The 18,198-nt window shown below is 47.3% G+C and overlaps 1 protein-coding gene across 2 annotated transcripts in view; it reads right to left on the bottom strand.

Annotated features, from left to right (window-relative positions):
- Window positions 1–18,198, bottom strand: part of LOC121580542 (ubiquitin carboxyl-terminal hydrolase 33-like) — a 70,333-nt gene that overhangs the window by 4,157 nt on the left and 47,978 nt on the right. For both annotated transcript variants that reach the window (XR_006658221.1, XM_041895481.2), the window contains exons 10-21: window positions 13,949–14,435; window positions 12,985–13,161; window positions 12,706–12,809; window positions 9,707–9,879; window positions 8,042–8,112; window positions 7,926–7,959; window positions 7,764–7,809; window positions 5,167–5,347; window positions 4,794–4,920; window positions 2,852–3,021; window positions 1,937–2,018; window positions 293–401 (exon numbers count right to left, since the gene is read on the bottom strand). Coding sequence is in view for 1 of the 2 variants with exons in the window: in XM_041895481.2 (XP_041751415.1) it covers window positions 293–401; window positions 1,937–2,018; window positions 2,852–3,021; window positions 4,794–4,920; window positions 5,167–5,347; window positions 7,764–7,809; window positions 7,926–7,959; window positions 8,042–8,112; window positions 9,707–9,879; window positions 12,706–12,809; window positions 12,985–13,161; window positions 13,949–14,435 (1,761 nt within the window). In the remaining variant the exon portion in view is untranslated. The remainder of the gene's footprint in view (window positions 1–292; window positions 402–1,936; window positions 2,019–2,851; window positions 3,022–4,793; window positions 4,921–5,166; window positions 5,348–7,763; window positions 7,810–7,925; window positions 7,960–8,041; window positions 8,113–9,706; window positions 9,880–12,705; window positions 12,810–12,984; window positions 13,162–13,948; window positions 14,436–18,198) is intronic.

Below are 18,198 nucleotides of genomic sequence, written 5' to 3' on the forward strand. Positions count from 1 at the left end.
ATATGGGTGGTATTAGCTGACACCAGGTCCATCTGTTTCCATGCATTAATAATGAGCCCTATGTCTCTGTGTCTGACCCAGCCCCTGCTCTTCTGCTGGGGCAGAGGGCTACAACACCAGGTCATCAACTCATTGTGCAGGGTTTTCCTCCAGCCCAGCACTGACAAAACAGATTCAGATCATCATGGTTGGTTGATTATTTAAAACAGGTGCGTTAGTGCTGGGGTAGAAAACATCTACAGCTCTCTGTTAACTCCAGTACATAGAGGATAGGATCAGGGAAAGGTCTTACCCGGATAAACATGTCCAGCTCTGTCTTGCGTCTCTTTCCCAGTTTCTCAATCTCTGTCTGACAAGTGTGACACACGTACAGGTGGTTGACAGCAGGCCCTCCTCCGTACCTAGACAACAGACCAATCACAGCTTAGTAACACACCTTGACAGACCAATCACAGCTTAGTAACACCTTGACAGACCAATCACGGCTTAGTAACTCACCTTGACTTGACCAATCACGGCTAAGTAACACAACTTGATAGAACAATCACAGTTTAGTAACACAACTTGATAGACCAATCACAGCTTAGTAACACACCTTGACAGACCAATCACGGCTTAGTAACACACCTTGACAGACTAATCACGGCTTAGTAACACACCTTGACAGACCAATCACAGCTTAGTAACACCTTGACAGACCAATCACGGCTTAGTAACACACCTTGACAGACCAATCACAGCTTAGTAACACCTTGACAGACCAATCACAGCTTAGTAACACCTTGACAGACCAATCACAGCTTAGTAACACCTTGACAGACCAATCACGGCTTAGTAACACACCTTGACAGACCAATCACGGCTTAGTAACACCTTGAAATACCAATCACAGCTTAGTAACACCCCTTGACCAGACCAATCACAGCTTAGTAACACCTTGAAAGACCAATCACAGCTTAGTAACACACCTTGACAGACCAATCACGGCTTAGTAACACCTTGACCAGACCAATCCCAGCTTAGTAACACACCTTGACAGACCAATCACAGCTTAATAACACACCTTGACAGACCAATCACGGCTTAGTAACACACTTTGACAGACCAATCACGGCTTAGTAACACACCTTGACAGACCAATCATGGCTTAGTAACACACCTTGACAGACCAATCACGGCTTAGTAACACCTTGACAGACCAATCACGGCTTAGTAACACCTTGACAGACCAATCACGGCTTAGTAACACACCTTGACAGACCAATCACAGCTTAGTAACACCTTGAAAGACCAATCACAGCTTAGTAACACACCTTGACAGACCAATCACGGCTTAGTAACACACCTTGACCAGACCAATCACAGCTTAGTAACACACCTTGACAGACCAATCACGGCTTAGTAACACACCTTGACAGACCAATCACAGCTTAGTAACACACCTTGACAGACCAATCACAGCTTAGTAACACACCTTGACAGACCAATCACGGCTTAGTAACACACCTTGACAGACGAATCACAGCTTAGTAACACACCTTGACAGACCAATCACGGCTTAGTAACACCTTGACCAGGGACCACAGTCCCAGAATTCAGTTCTTGAAACACAGCTCAGTGAATAAACTTCTCAGAACCAGTAAATTCTCCCCTTAGCCGCATCGTCTTCTGACAGTTGCCAGGAGACGGCCGTCGTGCTCTCTGACGTAAGACAATGCTCCTAGCCGTAACAATACATCTTATAAACCATGACTTTATCAACAATGGGTACGGTTACACTGACACATTAATACGATTATTGTGAATACTCTGATTAATATAATAGTTTGATTAAAACATTCTACGCAAGAAGAAGGATTTCCCTAAACAATCCTGTTTAATAATCCTGCATGTATTCCCACCTAATGACACTACTGTGTCTCTGTATGAAGCTGACCTGCTGTAGAGGTGGTCCCACACATTCTGAGGCAGCATCACTACCAGGTCATCGATGAACGCTGCCTTGGCAGGTGGCACACCTGATAAAACAACATTTAAAACATCATCATCATAAGTCATTATGGGCATCACTAACCTAAACTTCACCCAATATCACTGTAGACACCGATTCATTTTGTCATTTTGTTGTTGTTGCTTTGACAGCTGAGCGATTGACTGAATGGCTGACTGGCTGACTGAATGGCTGACTGGCTGACTGATGGCTGACTGGCTGACTGACTGACTGGCTGACTGGCTGGCTGACTGGCTGACTGGCTGGCTGACTGACTGACTGACTGACTGAATGGCTGACTGGCTGACTGGCTGACTGGCTGGCTGACTGACTGACTGACTGACTGACTGACTGACAGACTGAATGGCTGACTGGCTGGCTGACTGACTGGCTGACTGGCTAACTGGCTGACTGGCTAACTGACTGACTGACTGGCTGACTGGCTGACTGACTGACTGACTGACTGACTGAATGGCTGACTGGCTGGCTGACTGACTGGCTGACTGACTGGCTGACTGGCTGACTGGCTGACAGACTGAATGGCTGACTGGCTGGCTGACTGACTGGCTGACTGGCTGACTGACTGGCTGACTGACTGGCTGACTGACTGGCTGACTGGCTGACTGGCTGACTGACTGACTGGCTGACTGGCTGACTGACTGACAGACTGAATGGCTGACTGGCTGACTGACTGATTGGCTGACTGGCTGACTGAATGGCTGACTGGCTGGCTGACTGACTGACTGACTGACTGACTGAATGAATGTCTGACTGAATGGCTGACTGATTCAGATAGAGAGAAAGATATATCGATGTCTGATAGAGACAGACATGGATAGACGAATGTCCATAGCTCCGTACCTCCGTGTGAGCAGAGGAAGTCGTCGTTGGAGATCGGTCCAGGCTCAGCGAAGGTCTTGAACTTGTTGAGCCACTGTCTGGAGACGTAGAACTGTAGCAGACTGGCCTCCGTCATGCTGAGTAGACCGGTCACCCTCCTCCTCTCCTTCGGAGCGTCCTCGTTGCTCTTCCTGGAGGGACACACACGTTACGCATTAGTAACAGAGAGATAAAGAAACTACATGGGCGGGGGTCTGTACCACAGAATGGCAACTTCCTGCTTACAGAAAACAAGAAAATTATAATCTGCTAAAAAAAGCGGCAAGTCTTGGCAGATTAGAATTGTGTTGCTGCTGTTGACGTCTAGATGAAGGATGTCGCCTCACTGTGTATGATGACGACGTAACAGTTCTTAGTGTGGTGGTTTTATGCTGTGTTGCTTTGTGCGATAGAAGAGGACTGAGTCATAATACCACTCCTAGAAGAGGACTGAGTCATAATACCACTCCTAGAAGAGGACTGAGTCATAATACCACTCCTAGAAGAGGACTTAGTTATAATACCACTTCTAGAAGAGGACTGAGTCATAATACCACTCCTAGAAGAGGACTGAGTCATAATACCACTCCTAGAAGAGGACTGAGTCATAATACCACTCCTAGAAGAGGACTGAGTCATAATACCACTCCTAGAAGAGGACTTAGTCATAATACCACTCCTAGAAGAGGACTGAGTCATAATACCACTCCTAGAAGAGGACTGAGTCATAATACCACTCCTAGAAGAGGACTTAGTCATAATACCACTCCTAGAAGAGGACTGAGTCATAATACCACTCCTAGAAGAGGACTTAGTCATAATACCACTCCTAGAAGAGGACTGAGTCATAATACCACTCCTAGAAGAGGACTTAGTCATAATACCACTCCTAGAAGAGGACTGAGTCATAATACCACTCCTAGAAGAGGGTCATAATACCACTCCTAGAAGAGGACTTAGTCATAATACCACTCCTAGAAGAGGACTTAGTCATAATACCACTCCTAGAAGAGGACTTAGTCATAATACCACTCCTAGAAGAGGACTTAGTCATAATACCACTCCTAGAAGAGGACTTAGTCATAATACCACTCCTAGAAGAGGACTGAGTCATAATACCACTCCTAGAAGAGGACTGAGTCATAATACCACTCCTAGAAGAGGACTGAGTCATAATACCACTCCTAGAAGAGGACTTAGTCATAATACCACTCCTAGAAGAGGGTCATAATACCACTCCTAGAAGAGGACTTAGTCATAATACCACTCCTAGAAGAGGACTTAGTCATAATACCACTCCTAGAAGAGGACTGAGTCATAATACCACTCCTAGAAGAGGACTTAGTCATAATACCACTCCTAGAAAAGGACTGAGTCATAATACCACTCCTAGAAGAGGACTTAGTCATAATACCACTCCTAGAAGAGGACTTAGTCATAATACCACTCCTAGAAGAGGACTTAGTCATAATACCACTCCTAGAAGAGGACTGAGTCATAATACCACTCCTAGAAGAGGACTTAGTTATAATACCACTCCTAGAAGAGGACTTAGTTATAATACCACTCCTAGAAGAGGACTTAGTTATAATACCACTCCTAGAAGAGGACTTAGTCATAATACCACTCCTAGAAGAGGACTTAGTTATAATACCACTTCTAGAAGAGGACTGAGTCATAATACCACTCCTAGAAGAGGACTGAGTCATAATACCACTCCTAGAAGAGGACTGAGTCATAATACCACTCCTAGAAGAGGACTTAGTCATAATACCACTCCTAGAAGAGGACTGAGTCATAATACCACTCCTAGAAGAGGACTGAGTCATAATACCACTCCTAGAAGAGGACTGAGTCATAATACCACTCCTAGAAGAGGACTTAGTCATAATACCACTCTTAGGGTGTGTTGATTTTGTCTTACTTGTAAAAGAGGACGTAGGCCTCAGCGTTCTGGACGCAGGACTCTGACACCTCGGTGACCCTCTGGTCATCAAACTCATACCACAGGTTGTTCAGGTCATTCCTGCAGTAGGCTATGTAGTGACCACCTGGCGGGAGGAGGAGGAAGAGGATAAAGAGAGGAGGAAGAGAGGAAGGGAGAGAGGAAGAGGAGAAAGAGAGAGGAGGTTAACCTGGGGTTTGCAAGACAAGAAAAGGATAGCAATCCCCACAAAGTTGATTACTTTAAAAAATGGTGAAAGCCCTCGAGATCAACGCTAGAACAAGTTCTAGCCATCAATCCAGAGCCCTCTGTCTACCTCCATGGAACAGACCCTATCTGGACGAACACTCACTGCTGGCGGTGCCATGGTGACAGATGACAGACAGCAGGTCGTAGGAGGTGGTGTGGGCGGACCTATCCTTGGCCAGGAAGGGCTGCAGGTCCAGGCCCTCCAATGGGAAGGAGACGTGAGTCCCGATCTTAGTGGAGAACATCAGCTCATGTCTAAACCGCTTCAGGTGGATGCACAAGATCTGGATGAGAGGGGATTACAAATAATTTAATAATTGTATTGAATTAAAGTGTAACTAAATAATATCCCGTGACGAAAACTGTGCTGCCTGGTTTAGTAGCAGACAGCCTAGCGATTAGAGCGGAAGGTTGCTGGTTCGAATACCCGAGACAACAAGGTGAAAAATATGTTGATGTGCCCTTGAGCAAGGCACTTAACCCTAATTTTCTCCAGGGACGCCATAATATATTGGCTGACCCTGTAAAACAACACATTTCACTGCACCTATCTGGTGTACACTCCCACATGCTCTACATGGCCAAAAGTATGTGGACACCTGCTCATTCCAAAATCATGGGCACTTCAGTACGGGCCATTCTACTGCCAATGTTTGTCTATGGAGATTGCATGGCTGTGTGGTCGATTTTATACACCTGTCAGCAATGAGTGTGGCTGAAATAGCCGAATCCACTAATTTGAAGGGGTGTCCACATACCTTTGGCCATGTAGTGTATATACAAGCTCATTCGTAAAGTATTCAGACCCCTTGACTTTTTCCACATTGTTACATTACAGCCTTATTCTAAAATGTATTGATTTATTTTTTCTCATCGATCTACACACAATACCCCATAATGACAAAGCAAAAACAGTTATTTAGACATTTTAGCAAATGTATATACAGTTGAAGTCGGAAGTTTACATACACCTTAGCCAAATACATTTAAACTCAGTTTTTCACAATTCCTGACATTTAATCCTAGTAAACATTCCCTGTCTTAGGTCAGTTAGGATCACCACTTTATTTTAAGAATGTGAAATATCAGAATAATAGTGGAGAGAATTATTTATTTCAGCTTTTATTTATTTCATCACATTCCCAGTGGGTCAGAAGTTTACATACACTCAATTAGTATTTGGTAGCATGGCTTTTAAATTGTTTAACTTCGGTCAAACGTTTCAGGGAGCCTTCCACAAGCTTCCCACAATAAGTTGGGTGAATTTTGGCCCATTCGTCCTGACAGAGCTGGTGTAACTGAGTCAGGTTTGTAGGCCTCCTTGCTCGCACACGCTTTTTCAGTTCTGCCCACAAATGTTCTATAGGATTGAGGTCAGGGCTTTGTGATGGCCACTCCAATACCTTGACTTTGTTGTCCTTAAGCCATTTTGCCACAACTTTGGAAGTATGCTTAAGGTCATTGTCCATTTGGAAGACCCATTTGCGACCAAGCTTTAACTTCCTGACTGATGTCTTTGCTCCTGAGTGGCGCAGTGGTCTAAGGCACTGCATTGCAGTGCTAACTGTGCCACTAGAGATCCTGGTTCGAATCCAGGCTCTGTCGCAGCCGGCCGCGACCGGGAGACTCATGGGCGGCGCACAATTGGCCCAGCGTCGTCCAGGGTAGGGGAGGGAATGGCCGGCAGGGATGTAGCTCAGTTGATAGAGCATGGTGTTTGCAACGCCAGGGTTGTGGGTTCGATTACCACGGGGGGGCCAGTATAAAAAAAAAAAAAATGTATTCACTAACTGTAAGTCGCTCTGGATAAGAGCGTCTGCTAAATGACTCAAATGTAAATGTCAAATGTTGAGATGTTGCTTCAATATATCCACATAATTTTCCTTCCTCATGATGCCATCTATTTTGTGAAGTGCACCAGTCCCTCCTGCAGCAAAGCACCCCCACAGCATGATGCTGCCACCCCCGTGCTTCACGGTTGGGATGGTGTTCTTCGGCTTGCAAGCATCCCCCTTTTTCCTCCAAACATAACAATGGTCATTATGGCCAAACAGTTATATTTTTGTTTCATCAGACCAGACGACATTTTTCCAAAAAGTACGATCTTTGTCCCCATGTGCAGTTGCAAACCGTAGTCTGGCTTTTTTATGGCGGTTTTGGAGAAGTGGCTTCTTCCTTGCTGAGCGGCCTTTCAGGTTATGTCGATATAGGACTCGTTTTACTGTGGATATAGATACTTTGGTACCTGTTTCCTCCAGCATCTTCACAAGGTCCTTTGCTGTTGTTCTGGGATTGATTTGCAATTTTCTCACCAAAGTACGTTCATCTCTAGGAAACAGAACTCGTCTCCTTCCTGAGCGGTATGACGGCTGCGTGGTCCCATGTGATAGATTAATTTGTATTTTAAGAATAATGACTAAAGGATTTCACCCCAAATACAGTATAAATGTGTGAACAGTGTTAGAGATATAATGTAGTGTCAACCCACTAACAGAGGGAGAGGAGTTAGAAACCGCTGAGAAAGCATTCCAGGGTGAAGGGGACTGAGAAGCTGTTTAAAAGGTGGGCGTAGCAAAGTGCCTTTGTGTGTCAGGGGGTATAAAGGCTGTGTATGTATTTTTTGGCGCTTATATTATAATATATATATATATTAGCTGTGATATGAGCCTTCTCGCTTTCCTAATGCGTTTGAACACTCACCTCTGGCAAACTCTGAACTTTGCAGAATTTCACTCCATTCCGTAATCTAGCAGAGAAAAATCAGTCTTCATTAAATCTTTACTCATGTCTCCTGAGTTAAACCACGAAGAAGTTCCATTCAGTCATCTATAATGTTGTTGTTGGGGTTGTTAGGGTACTCACTTCTTGCATTTCTCACAGCTGTACATGTTGTCACCTTGGGACACACAGAAACAACACAGTCAGTAACCGCTCCAGGCTGAACAGGTACCAGAGAGAGAGACAGTCACGGTCCTCACCTTTCAGCTCGTCCCTGGTGAAGAAGGCAGCCAGACAGTCCTGTAGGGTCACCACAGGACCCCAGAACCAGCTGGAACACAAGGACATCATCTCAAGAGTTGTACTGTTAACAGAATAGACTTCACACAACTCACTGATGGCTACTACCAGGGGTTTGGGGTCAATTCCATTTCAATTCCAGTACACTGAAATTCCAATTCCAATTCTCTTAAATACTTTTAAATTCCGAAAAATTTGAATTTGTATTGGAGTTGTTTACTTTTTTTTTATTTTATTGACTGGAATTGACCCGAACCCTGACTCCTACTAACAATGGGTTTATGTTGACCCCAACCCTGACTCCTACTAACAATGGGTTTATGTTGACCCGAACCCTGACTCCTACTAACAATGGGTTTATGTTGACCCCAACCCTGACTCCTACTAACAATGGGTTTATGTTGACCCCAACCCTGACTCCTACTAACAATGGGTTTATGTTGACCCCAACCCTGACTCCTACTAACAATGGGTTTATGTTGACCCCAACCCTGACTCCTACTAACAATGGGTTTAACTGCTTTAACCAGGGAATAGAGTTTTTCCTGGTTGAGTCACATGCTCAGGAAAAACTATTGACCCCTATACAACCCACTTGGTGTCAGCAGACTATCCACTATGACCTATGACCCCTATATGTTGACCCCTATACAACCCACTTGGTGTCAGCAGACTATCCACTATGACCTATGACCCCCTATATGTTGACCCCTATACAACCCACTTGGTGTCAGCAGACTATCCACTATGACCTATGACCCCTATATGTTGACCCCTATACAACCCACTTGGTGTCAGCAGACTATCCACTATGACCTATGACCCCTATATGTTGACCCCTATACAACCCACTTGGTGTCAGCAGACTATCCACTATGACCTATGACCCCTATATGTTGACCCCTATACAACCCACTTGGTGTCAGCAGACTATCCACTATGACCCCTATATGTTGACCCCTATATCACCCACTTGGTGTCAGCAGACTATCCACTATGACCTATGACCCCTATATGTTGACCCCTATACAACCCACTTGGTGTCAGCAGACTATCCACTATGACCTATGACCCCTATATGTTGACCCCTATACAACCCACTTGGTGTCAGCAGACTATCCACTATGACCTATGACCCCTATATGTTGACCCCTATACAACCCACTTGGTGTCAGCAGACTATCCACTATGACCTATGACCCCTATATGTTGACCCCTATATCACCCACTTGGTGTCAGCAGACTATCCACTATAACCTATGACCCCTATATGTTGACCCCTATACAACCCACTTGGTGTCAGCAGACTATCCACTATGACCTATGACCCCTATATGTTGACCCCTATACAACCCACTTGGTGTCAGCAGACTATCCACTATGACCTATGACCCCTATATGTTGACCCCTATATCACCCAGTTGGTATAGCAGACTCTCCACTGAGTCGACCGGCTGACTCACTCTGCCTCACCACGTCGTTCATTTCCTTATAATGTTATAGGACTTGTTGATGTACTAAAAATGTGGTTGTTATTTAACCATTATTATACCTCATCCATAACACTGATCAGGTCCGTATCTTTTCATGTATTGTAATAACATTCTGTATGTAATATAACAAACCTTTTGATGTATTCCATGACGAAGGCGACCCATCCCTGGGCTGCGTAGACCTCTCCACAGGAGCCAGCCTTGACCAGAGAGGTCTGGTGGGAGGAGGAGTGGAGCTTAGCCAGGTCCTCCTTGCCTGGGATGGGCAGGGACAGGTCCTGGAAGTTCTCAAGAGTCACTGACACCTGGAGGGAAGAGTGATACGTTATTATAAGATGTAAAGATGAGGCAGAATCGCATGAATGGAAACATAGGCTGTTCTGAGGGAAGGCCTGGTTGTTGCTAGATATGTTCGAGTTGCGTTGAGGACAATTGTAGCATTTAAGCTAACCCTTTTCCCAACTTTAACCGAATTATCCTACCCTGCTACGTTAATTCTCCTACCCTGCTACGTTAATTATCCTACCCTGATACGTTAATTCTCCGACCCTGCTACGTTAATTCTCCTACCCTGCTACGTTAATTATCCTACCCTGATACGTTAATTCTCCTACCCTGCTACGTTAATTATCCTACCCTGATACGTTAATTCTCCGACCCTGCTACGTTAATTCTCCTACCCTGCTACAAAAAGTAACTTCTGCTGTTCTCCATCTAGTCCAAACCGGCAGGCCTGCCCGCAGAACAGTGTGGGTTCCGAATAACGCAATACTCCAAAGATGAGGCAGAGAGACGAGAGTCAGGTTAACAGGGGGGTGAGAGGGTGAAGGCAGAGAGACGCGAGTCAGGTTAACAGGGGGGTGAGAGGGTGAAGGCTGAGGCAGAGAGACGAGAGTCAGGTTAACAGGGGGGTGAGAGGGTGAAGGCTGAGGCAGAGAGACGAGAGTCAGGTTAACAGGGGGGTGAGAGGGTGAAGGCTGAGGCAGAGAGACGAGAGTCAGGTTAACAGGGGGTGAGAGGGTGAAGGCAGAGGCAGAGAGACGAGAGTCAGGTTAACAGGGGGGTGAGAGGGTGAAGGCTGAGGCAGAGAGACGAGAGTCAGGTTAACAGGGGGGTGAGAGGGTGAAGGCAGAGAGACGAGAGTCAGGTTAACAGGGGGGTGAGAGGGTGAAGGCTGAGGCAGAGAGACGAGAGTCAGGTTAACAGGGGGGTGAGAGGGTGAAGGCAGAGGCAGAGAGACGAGAGTCAGGTTAACAGGGGGTGAGAGGGTGAAGGCAGAGGCAGAGAGACGAGAGTCAGGTTAACAGGGGGGTGAGAGGGTGAAGGCAGAGGCAGAGAGACGAGAGTCAGGTTAACAGGGGGGTGAGAGGGTGAAGGCTGAGGCAGAGAGACGAGAGTCAGGTTAACAGGGGGGTGAGAGGGTGAAGGCAGAGGCAGAGAGACGAGAGTCAGGTTAACAGGGGGGTGAGAGGGTGAAGGCAGAGGCAGAGAGACGAGAGTCAAGTTAACAGGGGGGTGAGAGGGTGAAGGCAGAGAGACGCGAGTCAGGTTAACAGGGGGGTGAGAGGGTGAAGGCTGAGGCAGAGAGACGAGAGTCAGGTTAACAGGGGGGTGAGAGGGTGAAGGCAGAGGCAGAGAGACGAGAGTCAAGTTAACAGGGGGGTGAGAGGGTGAAGGCAGAGAGACGAGAGTCAGGTTAACAGGGGGGTGAGAGGGTGAAGGCTGAGGCAGAGAGACGAGAGTCAGGTTAACAGGGGGTGAGAGGGTGAAGGCAGAGGCAGAGAGACGAGAGTCAGGTTAACAGGGGGGTGAGAGGGTGAAGGCAGAGGCAGAGAGACGAGAGTCAGGTTAACAGGGGGTGAGAGGGTGAAGGCAGAGAGACGAGAGTCAGGTTAACAGGGGGGTGAGAGGGTGAAGGCAGAGGCAGAGAGACGAGAGTCAAGTTAACAGGGGGGTGAGAGGGTGAAGGCAGAGGCAGAGAGACGAGTCAGGTTAACAGGGGGTGAGAGGGTGAAGGCAGAGGCAGAGAGACGAGAGTCAGGTTAACAGAGGGGTGAGAGGGTGAAGGCAGAGGCAGAGAGACGAGAGTCAGGTTAACAGGGGGGTGAGAGGGTGAAGGCAGAGGCAGAGAGACGAGAGTCAGGTTAACGGGGGTGAGAGGGTGAAGGCAGAGGCAGAGAGACGAGAGTCAGGTTAACAGGGGGGTGAGAGGGTGAAGGCTGAGGCAGAGAGACGAGAGTCAGGTTAACAGGGGGGTGAGAGGGTGAAGGCTGAGGCAGAGAGACGAGAGTCAGGTTAACAGAGGGGTGAGAGGGTGAAGGCAGAGGCAGAGAGACGAGAGTCAGGTTAACAGAGGGGTGAGAGGGTGAAGGCTGAGGCAGAGAGACGAGAGTCAGGTTAACAGAGGGGTGAGAGGGTGAAGGCAGAGGCAGAGAGACGAGAGTCAGGTTAACAGAGGGGTGAGAGGGTGAAGGCTGAGGCAGAGAGACGAGAGTCAGGTTAACAGAGGGGTGAGAGGGTGAAGGCTGAGGCAGAGAGACGAGAGTCAGGTTAACAGGGGGGTGAGAGGGTGAAGGCAGAGGCAGAGAGACGAGAGTCAGGTTAACAGAGGGGTGAGAGGGTGAAGGCAGAGGCAGAGAGACGAGAGTCAGGTTAACAGGGGGGTGAGAGGGTGAAGGCAGAGGCAGAGAGACGAGAGTCAGGTTAACAGAGGGGTGAGAGGGTGAAGGCTGAGGCAGAGAGACGCGAGTCAGGTTAACAGGGGGGTGAGAGGGTGAAGGCTGAGGCAGAGAGACGAGAGTCAGGTTAACAGGGGGGTGAGAGGGTGAAGGCAGAGGCAGAGAGACGGAGTCAGGTTAACAGGGGGTGAGAGGGTGAAGGCAGAGGCAGAGAGACGAGAGTCAGGTTAACAGGGGGGTGAGAGGGTGAAGGCAGAGGCAGAGAGACGAGAGTCAGGTTAACAGGGGGGTGAGAGGGTGAAGGCAGAGGCAGAGAGACGAGAGTCAGGTTAACAGAGGGGTGAGAGGGTGAAGGCAGAGGCAGAGAGACGCGAGTCAGGTTAACAGAGGGGTGAGAGGGTGAAGGCAGAGAGGAGGAAGGAGCCCCACAAGGTGGCTAGACAGACTACTCACCCTATCACAGGTCAGACACTGCACTGAGCTGACAATGGTCCCATCAAACACGTCTGATATCACACTGCGGTACTTCTGGCTCTTTGCTGAGGAGAGTGAGGTCACTGCAGAGAGAGAGTGAGTCAGAGAGGCAGTGTGTGAATGCTGCATAACTACTGTGCGGATTTGATTGAACTGCTCGATGATAGATACTGTAATGACTGTGTTCTGTATTGTTGCTTTTGTGCATTTTCATTTAGCGCTGGCCTCACAAAATACATTTTCATATTCACACTGTACCTTTCTTATGGCTGGAGGACATTCCTGGCCAGACAGTGTTAGTCTTGGGGGGGCTGGAGGATATTCCTGGCCAGACAGAGTTAGTCTTGGGGGGGCTGGAGGAGATCTTGGTGAGGCAGTGTCCCTCCATGGGGATTGGACTCTGGGATCGGTTGCTTCTGGACACTACCTGAACCTCTGGGAACAGAGAGGAGACCGTTAGTTACCTTTATATTTCAGTCATTTAGCAGACGCTCTTATCCAGAACAACTTACAATCAGTGCCTTTAACTTCAATAGGTGAAGTAGTTTCTTGGCAATTTCTCGCATGGAATAGCCTTCATTTCTAAGAACAAGAATAGACTGACGAGTTTCAGAAGAAAGTTATTTGTTTCTGACCATTTTGAACCTGTAATCGAACCCACAATTGCTGATGCTCCAGATACTCAACTAGTCTCAAGAAGGCCAGTTTTATTGCTTCTTTATTCAGCACAACAGTTTTCAGCTGTGCTAACATAATTGCAAAAGGGTTTTCTAATGATCAATTAGCCTTTTAAAATGATAAACTTGGATTAGCAAACACAACATGCCATTGGAACACAGGACTGATGGTTGCTGATAATGGGCCTCTGTACGCCTATGTAGATATTCCATTAAAAGTCAGCCGATTCCAGCTACAATAGCCATTTACAACATTAACAATGTCTACACTGTATTTCTGATCAACTTGATGTTATTTTAATGGACAAAATAAATAGCTTTTCTTTCGAAAACAAGGACATTTCTAAGTGACCCCAAACGTTTGAACTGTAGTGTATGTTTACCAGCTACAAATGATGACACCAGGCTTTAACTCAATGGGCTACCACAGTCTTGAGTTCTACAGGAGACCTAGTCTGATGTGATGGCGTACTTGATTCATTCACTCACTCCATCCCTGAATTAATTATTCCCTTCAATCATTCATCCATTCATGGTGTACCTACCAGCCATGCGTCCCTCTATCTGGACTTTGATTGCCCCCTGGTTGCTGATGGGCGTGGCCTCGTTGGTGGGAGTGGCATCCACGTCTTTATCCAGGTCTCCCCCTGAAGGCCCCGCGCCCCCCGACCCCCGGTAGAGGTCGTTGATCAGGTTCTTCTCTTTCTGCCACTCCCTATTGGTCTGGCCGGAGGAGAGGGAGGAGTCAGGCCCATCAGGGATCAGCATCTCCGCTTCCTTAGACTCCTCCCCCGATGGCGCCGCCTGCCCGTCTCCGCTCCCACCCTGGCCCTCGCTGTCCGCCCGCTCGCTGCTGCCGCACGACTCGCACGACTGGAAGTCGTTGTCCGACTGGCTGGGGCTGTCGTCGTCGGGGCCGTCGTCCATGGCGATGGCGTGAGAGTGTAGGTCGTTGTCGGGGGGCTCGGCCAGCGGCTCCTTCAGTTCCTCGTGGAGCTGGTCCATCAGACAGCGCAGGAACTCTTGAGAGTCCTAATGTAGATATAGATAATATATAGTTAGAATATACTGTCCTACAGATACACATTGAGTGTACAAAACATTAGGAACACCTGCTCTTTCCATGACATAGACTGACCAGGTGAATCCAGGTGAAAGCTATGATCCCTTATTGATGTCACTTCAAATCAATATAGATGAAGGGGAGGAGACAGCCTTGAGACATGGATTGTGTATGTGTGCCATTCAGAGGGTGAATGGGCAAGACAAAATATTTAAGTGCCTTTGAACAGGGAATGGTAGTAGGTGCCAGGCGCACCGGTTTGTGTCAAGAACTGTAACGCTGCTGGGATTTTCACGCTCAACAGTTTCCCGTGTGTATCAAGAACCACCCAAACGACATCCAGCCAACGGCAGGCCAGTGGTCAAAAACGGGTCATTGATGAAAGAGGACAAAGGAGGCTGACACGAATAGTGCAGAGCAACAGACGGGCTACAGTTAGTCGACTGCCAGTCCAGTACAACGTTGGTGCCCAAAGACCCATAAAAGAATGCACAACTCGTCGTACCTCGACACAAATAGGGTATGGCAGCCGACGACCTTAAATAGTTCCACTTCTTTCAGCAAAAAAACAAGATAATGCGGTTGCAGTGGGCTAAGGCACTAAAACACTGGAGAATTGGAAAAGCATTCATTGGTCTGATGAATCCCGGTTCCTGCTGTTTCACCCTGATGGGAAGACTAGGGTATGGAGAAAACCACGAGTACATGCATCCATCATGCCGCATGTCAACATTGCAGGCTGGTGGTGTGATGGTGTGGGGTGTGTTTTAATGGCACACATTGGGCCCCTTGATAAAAATGGAGCAACGTTTCAGTGGATATCTGAACATCATTGCCGATCAGGTGCATCCCTTTATGGCAGCAGTGTATCCATCTGCGAATTGTTGTTTTCAGCAGGATAATGCCCCAATGCCACAAGGCTAGGACTGTCCAGGAATGGTTCCATGAACATGACAGTGAATTCAGCTTACTGCAGGGGCCTGCCCAGTCACCAGATCTCAATCCAACTGAGCATCTGTGGGATGAGATGGAACGAGCTATTCGGAGTAGAGATCCACCACCAGCCAACTTGACAACTGTGAGAAGCATTGGAGTCAACATGGCCCAGCATCCCTGTGGAACGCTTTTGACACCTTGTAGAGTCCATGCCCTGATGAATTGAGGCTGTTCTGACGAGAAAAGGGGGGTGCAACTCAATATTAGGAAGGTGTTCCTAATGTTTTGTCCACTCATTGTAGATATTATTGGAGGTTTAGATTATATTTATAATTATATAAGTATGAAGTTATATAGTTATAATTATATAGTTCATCATGGAGCTGTTTCCTCAGAGTCCTGGCTTATAAGGGCACATCAATATTACTGTACTGTGCAGTTTGCTTGTTTTTCAAATTAAGAAGTGGGGCCTACTAGCATGAATGCGCGAGTCCAACTTCATGAAATAATTTCTAATCTAACATGCTAGGCTAGCCCTTGCGAGAGTTTTCATCTACACAGAGAGTTTTCATCTATATTTTTCGAAGCTGTCTATTTACCACCACAAACCGATGCTGGCACTAAGACCGCACTCAACGAGCTGTATAAGGCCATAAGCAAACAAGAAAATGCTCATCCAGAGGCGGCGCTCCTAGTGGCCGGGGACATTAATGCAGGGAAACTTAAATCCGTTCTACCAGCATGTTAAATGTGCAACCAGAGGAAAAAAAACTCTAGACCACCTTTACTCCACACACAGAGACGCATACAAAGCTCTCCCTCACCCTCCATTTGGCAAATCTGACCATAATTCTATCCTCCTGATTCCTGCTTACAAGCAACAACTAAAGAAGTACCAGTGCAATGCTCAATACGGAAGTGGTCAGATCAAATCAAATCGTATTTGTCACATGCGCCGAATACAACAGGTGTTGACCTTACCGTGAAATGCTTACTTACGAGCCCTTAACCAACAATGCAGTTCAAGAAATAGAGTTAAGTAAAAAATAAAAATAAAAAATAAAGTACAATAATGAGGCTATATACAGGGGGTACCGGTACGGAATCAATGTGCAGGGTACAGGGGGTCAATGTAAATAGTCTGGGTAGCCATTTGATTAATTGTTTAGCAGTCTTATGGCTTGGGGGTAGAAGCTGTTAAGGAGCCTTTTGGACCTAGACTTGGCGCTCCGGTACCACTTGCCGTGCGGTAGCAGAGAGATCAGTCTATGACTAGGGTGACTGGAGTCTTTGGCAATTTTTTGGGCCTTCCTCTGACACCGCCTGGTATAGAGGTCCTGGATGGCAGGAAGCTTGGCCCCAGTGATGTGGGCTCCCGAGTGGCGCAGCGGTCTAAGGCACTGCATCTCAGTGCTTGAGGCGTCACTACAGACCCCCTGGTTCGATTCCAGGCTGTATCACAACCGGCCGTAATTGGGAGTCCCATAGGGCAGCGCACAATTGGCCCAGCGTCGTCCGGGTTTGGCCAGTGTAGGCCGTCATTGTAAATAATAATTTGTTCTTAACTGACTTGCCTAGTTAAATAAAGGTAAAACAAATTTACTGGGCCGTACGCACTACCCTCTGTAGCACCTTAAGATCAAATGCTGAGCAGTTGCCATACCAGGCGGTGATTCAACCGGTCAGGATGCTCTCAATGGTGCAGCTGTAGAACTTTTTGAGGATCTGGGGACCTATGCCAAATCTTTTCAGTCTCCTGAAAAGACGCAGATGCTAAGCTACAGGACTGTTTTGCTAGCACAGACTGTAATAAGTTCCGGGACTCATCCAATGGCATTGAGGAGTACACCACCTCAGTCACCGGCATCATTAATAAGTGCATTGACGATGACGTCCCCACAGTGACCGTACGTACAGTACATACCCCAACCAGAAGCCATGGATTACAGGAAACATCCGCACTGACCTAAAGGGTAGAGCTGCCGCTTTCAAGGTGCGGGACTCTAACCCGGACGCTTATAAGAAATCCCGTTATGCCCTCAGACAAACCATCAAACAGGCAAAGCGTAAGTACAGGACTAAGATTTAATCCTACTACACCAGCTCCGACACTCGTCGGATGTGGCAGGGCTTGCAAACTATTACGGACTACAAAGGGAAGCCCAGCCGCGAGCTGCCCAGTCACATAAGCCTACCAGACGAGCTAAATGACTTCTATGCGCGCTTCGAGGGAAGCAACACTGAAGCATACATGAGAGCACCAGCTGTTCCGGGCGACTTTGTGATCACGATCGCCGTAGCTGATGTGAGTAAGACCTTTAAACAGGTCAACATTCACAAGGCCGCTGGGCCAGACGGATTACCAGGACGTGTACTCAGAGCATGCGCGGACCAACTGGCAAGTGTCTTCACTGACATTTTCAACCTGTCCTTGGCAGAGTCTGTAATACCTACATGTTTCAAGCAGACCACCATAGTCCCTGTGCCCAAGAACACTAAGGTAACCTGCCTAAATGACTATCGACCCGTAGCACTCACGTCTGTAGCCATGAAGTGCTTTGAAAGGCTGGTCATGGCTCACATCAACACCATCATCCCAGAAACCCTGGACCCACTCCAATTTGCATACCGCCCCAACAGATCCACAGATGATGCAATCTCTATTGCACTCCACACTGCCCTTTCCCACCTGGACAAAAGGAACACCTACGTGAGAATGTTGTTAATTGAATACAGCTCAGCGTTCAACACCATTTGGTATTTGATATTTTATTAGGATCCCCATTGTTGCAAAAG

The sequence above is a fragment of the Coregonus clupeaformis genome, unplaced genomic scaffold (assembly GCF_020615455.1).
Source record: "Coregonus clupeaformis isolate EN_2021a unplaced genomic scaffold, ASM2061545v1 scaf0105, whole genome shotgun sequence".
Taxonomy (NCBI): domain Eukaryota; kingdom Metazoa; phylum Chordata; class Actinopteri; order Salmoniformes; family Salmonidae; genus Coregonus; species Coregonus clupeaformis.